Source organism: Limulus polyphemus, unplaced genomic scaffold, assembly GCF_000517525.1.
Source record: "Limulus polyphemus unplaced genomic scaffold, Limulus_polyphemus-2.1.2 Scaffold2171, whole genome shotgun sequence".
Taxonomy (NCBI): Eukaryota; Metazoa; Arthropoda; class Merostomata; order Xiphosura; family Limulidae; genus Limulus; species Limulus polyphemus.
In genome coordinates, this window is record NW_013667781.1 from 25,027 (window position 1) to 35,615 (window position 10,589).

General features: G+C 34.6%; 1 protein-coding gene across 1 annotated transcript in view; it reads left to right on the forward strand.

Annotated features, from left to right (window-relative positions):
• Window positions 1-10,589, forward strand: part of LOC106466157 (protein lev-9-like) — a 32,274-nt gene that overhangs the window by 11,901 nt on the left and 9,784 nt on the right. Inside the window, exons 3-4 of the mRNA XM_022394115.1 lie at window positions 2,318-2,491; window positions 6,203-6,376. Of these exons, the coding sequence (XP_022249823.1) occupies window positions 2,318-2,491; window positions 6,203-6,376 (348 nt within the window). The remainder of the gene's footprint in view (window positions 1-2,317; window positions 2,492-6,202; window positions 6,377-10,589) is intronic.

The window sequence follows — 10,589 nt, forward strand, 5'->3', positions numbered from 1 at the left end:
ATTCATGTGAATATGACTGAAAAATTTCATTTTTTCTGAAAAGGTGGTGTCTATTTACTTGTGACCACACTGTGTACATCTATATTTTTTTCTATTGGCTTTTCAACCATGTCTAATTAACATCACAGAAGTTGCAATGATGAGATGCATGTGCAGTCATGTTACCATATCCAAGAATATAAAACTGGCCTTTACAAAGTTATCTGTCTTTGGTTTGTTCTAGTGAACCAGTATTTTGTAAAATACAGTCACATTTTGGTTATAATACATTACATATGCATATATATTAATACTATTTACAAATAGGTTCTAAAGATACAGTTATTTTTCTTATCTACTTGCAAACTTTGTAATCATTTGCCTGCTTGCCATAATTTGCTAAGCCTTGTCAAATTTTGCCCTTTAGAGGATGTAAAATATGTTTTATATATTCATTTTGAAACAACTTAATATTCCAGTCAAAGAAATAATCTAGGGAACTTCTATAAAAAGAACCTTTAGGTTGCATTCTGAGCCTTTGGTTGGTTATTCACACATTATAAACAGAAGTAGGTGTAGGTAGGTATTTCCAAAAATGGAAGGAGGTGGGCAGGGCTACACATAGCAATATCGCAGCAAATAGAAAAGTTAGGAGGTTCTTATTTTATATTCTAGCTTGTCAATATCAGTAATTTGAGTTTCTAATTTGTAAGAAAATATCGACTTTATATATTTGGACATCACAAATATTTAACTTGAATCAAAGCTGTATTTGACATACCATGTGACACACAAAAAATATTTAGGAATTTTGTTTTAATATTTACTTTTAAATTATGAAATCAACTAATGTGTAATAATGAAATTTGTATTATAATCTACAATGTGATACCAAACTTATTGACATACATTCATAAAACAATAGATCAATAAAATTTTGAATGTAAGTCTACAAATGTGATGACATGCCTTTTGACCCCTGACCATAGAAAGGCCCATAGCGAGAGGATTAACTGTACCAGGAGGTATACCCAGCTTCATTGGAGTTGTTTTTTGAGTTAGAAGGTTCTCACTCGTAACAGTTGCTTTCACTTTATGGTTTAAAGTGTTGGTTTGATTGGCTTCTGGGGCTGTGGCTGGGGCTGGCCTAAATTCTCTGCAAGTTTTCCACTTTTGCTGAAGATCAAAGAAATGAAATGTTTTTTTTTTCATTTGGCTTTATGTTTCTTATCTTTGCCACTCTATGAATATTTATTTTTGAAAAGAGCAGTCACACACATCTGTTTTGGAGGTATTTTATATAAGTTCAGTCATTGAGGTTTCATTTTATATGTGGGCCAAATGCTGTCTGTGACTATAGCTCTAGAACCATCCCAGCAATCACAAGAAAATTAGCTACTTTCAAGGAGCTCTATATATTGATAGCTAGACTAAGACAAGTATTAAACTTCTGTTGAGTTGACTGTGAAACGGGCAGCATCTGCATATTGGAGAAAACTTGTAAAAATATATTGAAGACTATACAATCTACTTATGCAGCTCATGTGTAAAGGACAACATTTCAAAAGTCTTCTGCCTCTCGTCTTCAGGACCTAATGGGCGCCCATTTTACAGTCAACTCAATATGAATGTTATGCCTAAACTATCTATCCAATAAATTAAACTTCTGCTTACGTCAGTCAAAACCTTATGTTGATTTTGGATGTGTGAGAATGTGCTAGAAAAATTTCAGAACTGTGACAGCTAACACACCTTGTATTGCTACTACCTTCTGCCATTTTTCTTTTTGTAGACGTTTGTAACATTAGAAATAGTGTAGAGCAATCTCATCTTTTTTCAGTCAAAATATCGTTTAGTCAAGTTTTCATTAAAATGGTTTCCATGTACATGTAACAATTTTTATTTTCAATTTTTGTGACTATATTATTATTCTAAAAACACTTGTTTTTTAAAGCATTCTCATCAAGGTGGTATTGTTGAGGTTATCAGGCTTTCATAGAACAAAGGTACTCACCACCTGGCAACTACAGACACCCGCTCTTTGGTGTGTAAGTGTATATCTCACCCAGCCATTATTCATTTAGCAACTACACATATTTTCTCTCTTGTTTCTACTGATCTTTGACTTAAATTGGTTTTTCCTAAAGATTTTTCAGTTCAGGTTGTTTCTACGATCTTAAGTTTTTCTTTAATATTAGCCAAGAGCTGAAACAGGATAACTGATTCTAAATTTTTCTATAGTGTTAGTCAAGAATTAAGAAACATTGTGTGAAAGCTAAGATTCTTTGTTGATTAACAAACAAATTAGAATGGTAATAAAAGTATTGTTGTTTTCCAGTAATCCAGTGTCCTGATCTTCAACGACCGGAGCATGGAGCAGTTAGTTATAGTGAAAAGACATATAAATCAACAGCAGAATACACTTGTGATAGTGGTTACCAACTGCACGGAGAAAAAGAACGCCTTTGTCAAGCAGATAAGGAGTGGAGTGGTGATGCACCGACTTGTGAAAGTTTGTACCCTTAATCTTATAAAAGTTAGCAACTGCCACATTCCAGTAAATATTGGCATGCCGTGACCTCCACAGTGTCTGATAATTCATTGTGTAAATCTACACTTATGTGTGTGTAATATAATACTTTGGTGGAAGTTAAAACTGATCATAAAGCACACCAAGTTTAGGCTTTCTACTGAAATAAATAATAAATTTTGTGAAATAGCTTGCATTTTAGCCCAAACTTGGGAAGTTTAAGTTTGTAAACAAAATATTTGAATATTCCCATATTTTGGGCATGACTTTCTAACCTCAGTTTAATGTACTTTAAAAGCAGGAGAATCCGATAAGTTGGGGGGTTTACTTTGCTCGTGTTCACTTATTTCTAACAATTTGTTTCTTGTGAACTAGACCTTAGGAGAGAATTCTCTCTATTCAGTAAGATAAAATACTTAAGAAGTAAAGCTAAAACTAATCTTTGTTACATCCACACCTTGAGTTTAATTAGCACTGCAGAAGATATGAGAGAACAAGAATTTACAATAATGTAAATAAATTCTGTTCAAGTTGTAAATCCTCTATGTTGCCAATTAAGACATAAATTTAGGCATAAATCAAAACTTTTTCCATACTAGGTTATATGATATATATATATACAAGTGTGTGTATATCTACATATGAAAATAATTGACAAAAAAACGGGTTAAAATTCAAGGAGCTTGTATAAATATTTAAAATATATTAACATACTCAAATGATCACTTTTGTATAATACACAAATAATATTTAATTTAAAAACAGATCAACAGTCCTAAAAGACACTCATGAGGATGACGTGAATGACTTCTTTTATGACCAGTGATCAGTTTTTTTAAATAAAATTCTAATTGTGTATTATACAACATTGATCATTTTAGTATTTTAATATATTTTACATTGACAAAAACAACTTGATTTTAATAATATAATGCTTGGTAGACTAGAAAGGAAATTAATGGGATATCGGTTAAATGTTTACTTTTTAAATTTGTGAAGAATCATATATTATTCTAAAATTTAGTGTTCCTTTTTCCTCCTAGGGAATTAATCACAAACTTGTGAGCTTAAGGCAGTTTGTTATTTTTTAAAGTTTTAGTTTTCTAATGTGTGTGCTTTAGTAACTTTTTACATTTGTAAAAATTGTACTTCTTTTCAAGATTGTTTCTAAGTACAGTTTATAAAGATAAACACTAGGGATGATTGCTTACATGTCAACACATTTACTGGATATTTTGTGAAGAATATCCTCATTGGTTTTTACCCTAGGCAGCAAATTAGGAAAATTTAGTGAATCTGTAGTCTGTAACTCTGACAGTTGCTTGAGTAGCAGTTAGTAACCATAAAAAGTCTCTAAAACCAAGGTAGTGTTTTCATATTTCTAGATTAGGAGTTGATGTAAAGAATATTTCAGATGTTTAGATTCTAAATGCCACACCCTATTATTCTAGAGATTACCCTGTCTTATGAAGATGCAAATATTATATTCAATTCAGCTAGACTGTCTGACCTTTCCCAAATCTATACATATTACGTTCACTTATTCTAGTCTGATTTGTCTTATTATGATGTAAATAACAGTTCATGTAAAGTTCTTTTACACTACCTATCATCTCCAAGGTATTAATATCATGCCCAGTTTTTCTAGACACTGCCTGTTCTTTCTCAGATCTAGATTAAGTGTCCTGTTGTTCTAGTGACTGTAAGTTCTTTTCAGATGTAAATACCACGCCCAATTTCACTGTAACACTGCCTGATATTTCTCAGGTCTAACTATAAAATGCACTTCTTCTTCTGTCAGACTTCCTGTCTTAGGTCTGAATACCATATCTAGTTTTACCCTAAGAGTACCTTCCGAAGTCAGATCTAAATATCACATATAATTCTTCCAGAAACTTCCTATCCATTCCCAGATCTAAGCAGGTCTGGTGCTAGGATATTTTGCACCCTAGGCAAGTTGTTTATTATACCCCCCCCCCCACCTCCTCACCTATTTTGCCCCACGGTTCGAAAGCTGTCTCAAAAAGACATTGTCTAGTAATATTTTTTTCAGCAAAATATTTATTCGCAAAAAACAAAAAAGCTGCAAACATAACTGCATACATCCTTATCCCAAACATACAGTACATGTACAAGAAACAAAGTTCGATAATCTGACAAATATTTACAGCTTCATGCTAAAGTTGCACTTTTCGTGCCCTTATCTTTGCAAATTGGCTAATCAGTTTCGTGATATCATGTTTTTCAGTGATTTCTTGCTCTATGGACACAGCTGCTAATCCAACAAGCCTTTCTTGTGCCATTGTTTTTTAACTGCAATGGATTCTTGTACAACTTTTACGGTGTATATTTCTTCAGTGTATGCTTTTTGCATTGCGCAAAACAACAGAAAAATAAATATCAGAGTTTGTGAAATATTTCGTGGTCTGCATTTTTTGCTGGAATAAACTGTGGAGACCCATGAAAATATCTTTAGCAAAAAGTATATATTTGTTATTCACAATTCAGGAAATCAATAGAGAAACTCTGAATGGTTTTGTAGATTAATGTGTCAACTTACCATTGACACTATTAATTTGTTTGTTAATGAAACTGGTGGGTAGAAAATAGCTTTTATGCAAGTAATGGGGATTAGAGCTCATAATCAAGGTTGAGTTGCCCAAAGATTAATATATGTATGTTCACTACTTTATCTGGCATCTACGACAAGAAACTAGATTTCGTGACAATGAAGGGTTACAATAACTCAGTATCTTTCTAAATATTTTGGTACACTGCACTGTACAATGGGGCTGCATAGATTATAACAACAACCATTGCTAAATCTAAGTATCGTAAAGATATGTCTTATGCTTACCTACTTTATCTTTTATTTTGTATTTAAATTAATCTTTACATAATGTTTGAAGTCTATAAATAGTTGGTCCCTAATAGTTTACCTTGTTAAATATAGCTTGCTGAAGATGGTATATGTACATTTCAAAACATTCAAGAATTAAATGTTTGTTACCATACACACATGTGTAATATGGTCATTGTTGCCGTCTTTCTAGTGATTATCATTACACAGTGTATCTACTAGGATCTAAATTTCCTAAGGCTAAGAATAGCCTACCCTAACTGAATCAATAAAGTAGGAATATCAAAGAAAATCATATTTCTAAAAATGGGCAACGGGGATAGCCGCTACCCCCTTGGCTCCAGTACCACTGCCTTGAAAGTGAACCAAAGCAAGAATGAGGCTAATGTACCGATACCGTTGGTACTATCAGGTGTCTGACAAAGTAATGTTGAAAAGAAAAAAACATCCCAGTGCACTTCGTAAGTTTTCTTGTTTCCTGAAAAGCAAAAGTTTTTGTTTTTTTTTAACTTTTGGTTCACTTTAGTTAAGAATGAAAATCATTGTACTTTGGCAACTGTTGATCAGCAATATGAAATGAACTTTGGTGCTCTATAGAAACTTTTTCAAAATTTTTGTGATAACTGGCAATTATATTTTTCTAGCCAGCAGATTTTTACACCCCCTAGCTCCTTGCACCCGAGGCAAATGCTTAGTTCACCTAATAGTAGCACCGGCCCTAGATCTAAGTACTACATCCAACTGATTTAGAGATTTCCTGTCCCTTCTCAAATATAAAATCTATATTCAGCCACTCTATTCTTAGATCTAAATATCACATACAATTCTTTCAGAGACTACCTGCCCTTTCCCAAACATTCCTGGTGGTGAGGTCATACAAATAACAGGTGGAAACCATGGTGGTGCTATCGTCACATTCCGATGTGTTGGAACGGAATCTAAAGATGAAGTAAGAGCTTCATGTCTAGATACTGGTGCTTGGTCTAAAAGTCCTCCTGAGTGTAAAGGTTAGTAGAAAGAGTGTAAGTAGTTAAATCTGACACTTTAAATATTCACATACAACTTTTTTTAATTAAAGTAACATCACTTATTGCAGATTCTGATCTTGTGCAGTAACATTACAGGTGTTGCTACACCATTTTCAACAGTTGTAGTGTTTTTTGTGATACAATAAACAGTGTTGAATAATTGCAGTCTTATGAAAATATTTTTCCAAAACAATCCACTTACATCTGCAAAGTAGCTAATTTTTGCTTGCATGCCTTTGAGATTTTGCACATGCCACTAACCCTGAACTGTCTCCCACCTAAATCACATGTTTTGACATGAACTGCTTAGTATATGATGTAATCATCATGCAGCAGTAGCCCTCCTCCAAATCCTTTAACGGGGCTTATGGTAGCTCCCCTTCTGCCTTCTTGGTTCGTCAATCCCTGGAATCCCTTCTGCCTGCTTGAGGGTTGACCCTCTGTTTCCAGTATCCCTTGCTAGAGCTCACTTCTTCCATCTGTGCCTTTACCTTGTTCTATTCCTTCACCATCTATTTTCTTCTTATCCCCTATCTAAGGCCCTCCACTGGGATCCAGATAGTTTTTCTGGGGGTATTTTTAGTCGCTTCTTTTCCATACTTAGGCCATGGTCTAATCTTTGGCTCTCTCTCTTCTCACATAGTTTCTTAGTTAAGATTTATTTAGACATGACACCCTTTTTTCTGTCTTTAACCTTCTTCATTCTTCCATACATAGCTTGTGTCTTGCTTCATTCATTCGTCATGAGTCCTTTGGTATGTTCCTCTCACTTTGGAGTCTTGGGCAGAAGATGCTTGCTATCAATTTACTCTCCCATCTTGCCTATTCCTGTGCATCCTCTCATGTTCCCTGGCTCATGTACCCTCATTCTTTCTCCCTTTTCCTCTTTTGTCTCCTTTACCCCCTCTCTCTTTATCCATCTCACCAGTGACTAACTCTCTTTGTACCTGGTTAGCTTGGGTCCTATGGGGACAATTCTTTTACTTTTTGCTAACCTGTGGAATCACTTCATGGACAACCATTGAGTCACTCAGGTTCTTATTCACTGTCTCTCTCTTCACTTTTCTTCTCTTTCTCCTCTGTCCTTTCTCCATTATTTATCTCCACCTTCTGATCCACAGCACCTCTATTGTCTCAAGGACACAATATTGGATCTCTTGGTTTTGAGAGACTCGCATACCCCTCTCTGGGTTACTTCACACCTACATTTCATCTCCAAGTCATGGAGTGTCTGATCACCTCATTTCTTTTGGTCCCCAATCTCACATCCAGCTGCTTGGACTGTGGACATCCTCAGCTTTTATTGGTTTCTCCTTTTCTGTATGTTTTCCTTGCTATCTTCCTTCCCCCACATGTCTTGGCTATGTTCCACAACACTTCTTGTCATGGCTTGTTGGCTACATCCTATTGGTTTACTCTGTCTTGGTTTCTTCTTCTTCTTCCATCATTGCAGTTCCTCTTACTCCAACCTTGTACACTACGCATTTATCAGAGAGTGTTGTCCCTTTATCTTTGCACATAGAGTTGTCCGTTCCTTACTCAGTGTGTAGTTTTTCTTATTATGTTGCCTTTCTTTTGTGCTACTTGATTCATCCTTTCACTCTCTCTGTTCCCTGACATAAGTGTCATTTTATTGCCATTGGTCAATCAAGCACTCTCTGTCTCTGGGCATCCTTGTGTTGCCTGTCATTTGGATTTCTTTACCAGGTTTTTTGACCAGAGATTGTTGGTCTACACCAGTGGTTCCCAACCTGTGGTCCCCGGACCCCTGGGGGTCTGCAAAGATAATACCATTTCATCGAACAAGTAAGTTTTTTAATTCTGCTGTTCTTTTAATTGCACACTCAGATATATATGTCTTTTATTTGATAGTGAAAAATCAAAAAACAAGTTAATTATTAGTAAGAAAAACAGTTTGTTGGGTAAATGGAATCTTTCAAAAACATGGCAGTCCTTATTGGTGAAAAGGTTGGGAACCTCTGATCTACACCATGGCTGAATATCATATAACCTTGTCCACCACCTTTTGTCTTTTTTGTCATAGTACTTCCTTTTCTACCTTGTTTTCCCTTCTTTCTTCTCTGCCAGTTCATTTTTGCCTCATTAGGACCTTCATGTGATCCTTTACACTTTCATCTAGATCCCATTTGAACCCTTGACCACTTCTTCCTTCTCTAACCTTTCCTTGAACAACTCTTTCCTTCTGGTTTAAAATCCTCACCATTCCAATGTTTATACTAGCGTATAGCCCATCAAGAATGAAGGGGCAAGTACCACCACCCCCACCCCATAGTATACCCTAACCTCACATTTCTTAGCTAACTAAAATATATAAAAATCAAGCTTGACCAACAAAGAGGCAGTCAAGGCAGTCAAACGTCAGTAAATTCCTTTGTGAGCTAACTAAAATCATTCATGAAATGAGGTTGTGGTGTATTCATAGAATAATTATTAGTAAAAATCAGAATAAAAACTAATATATAGTAAAGCCAGTGTGTTTTTGTAACACTACTTTCCAACAATGGCTGTTATCTCATGTTGCTTAGCAACAAAAGTATAACCTAATATTGTTGTTAGTCTATGTACTGAAAGTATAAAATGAAATGTATAGACAACAAAACGAAAAATATTTGTTGATTTCTTCATTTAGAGTCTCTGTTGATTAAAGAGGTTTGTTTATTATTCAAAAGTTAGTGATAGAAAAGAAAATAGCTTAACTCAGAAATGATTTAAGTTTAAAATTGAATCAGTATTTTTACTTTCATGATAAATTTTATGCACTTAGCTCTAGACTAGTTGATTCCGCATTACATTTTTACTTTATGCTTATTATATCAACCCGGTCACTAAAATCATAATGGGCAGACAGTAATCAAACTATTCTATCTGGATAATGCATTTTGATTTTTATCGCTCTTATTTCAATAAATCAAGCATGATGCGACACACTGTTTTTTTATATACTTTAGATGCCTCATTTACTCTGTTCCACAAATCTTATTCCCATTTGTTCCGTGACTTCTCTTTCCTTCCCTACACATGGATGGCTTGGGAAGGAGATAGGTCCTTTTCTCCCATTTCTCTTCTATTGGTGTCTGTTATCCTGGTCTTTAGCTCTGTGATGTTTTTTGTAGATGTGTGGTACACACTACACCACAGTCACTCACTTGGTCTCTGCAAGCCAAATGATGCATTGAGCCTTTTCTTACACATTTTATGGAGTAACACTACTCACTGGAGTGAAAAAAAAACACATGACAACACAAACTGTTTTAGTTTGGCAACAAGATATTGAAAGCTGAATGGATTATTTCCTTAGTTATTCAATTATTACATTTTAAAATAGAGATAATTTTGGATCACCCTGTACTTGTAGTAATAAATATTAACATTTTTTAATGTAATACTTTAAAGCTGAATGGTTTTATTTCCTTAGTTATTTAATTATTACATTTTAAAATAAAGATAATTTTGGATCACCCTGTACTTCTAGTAATAAATATTAACATTTTTTAAATTAATACTTTTCCTTGTCAGATGGGTGTAGCCTGGTAGTTAATGTGAAGGTGTATTGTAAAAGTAGCAGTCAATCCCATTATTAGGTTCAAAAAATCTGGACAGAGCTCTATGTGGTGGCAGGTACTGTTCTTTGCCTTCTTTCTGGTCAACAGGTCAGAATTAGGAGTGACTAATTAGCATTCTTAGCTTTTCTGAATGTTAATAATTTTAACAGACACTTGTACCTTTAGTTAATGTTAGTATTCATGCCTAATATATTGTTATGTATCTGCTTCTTTGATAATTTCCGGTAGAAATTCTTTCCGAGGAACTTCAACGATACAAGTCCTTTCTTGATTAAAACTAGTTTATTCTTTCTTGATACAAACTTTTTAATACACAGAATTTCCAATCAGTACATCAAACTTAACTACTTTTATAACACACGCTATAAATCACAGTGATTCACACACTTCACTTACGGTGCCTACTGTTTGCTTGACTCAATTATCTATATCTCCCCGATCTATCTGCATATCTATCTATCACTGGCTTTGTTTGCCGGGCATATATACTAAAAAAAAAGAGGGCGACTCGAACATACTCAGGCCTCCCTGATTATTCATGATCTTTCAAGAAACTCCAGCGCGCATACTCCCAGCATTGCGTGACTTCTGCTGTCATAACACTGCCC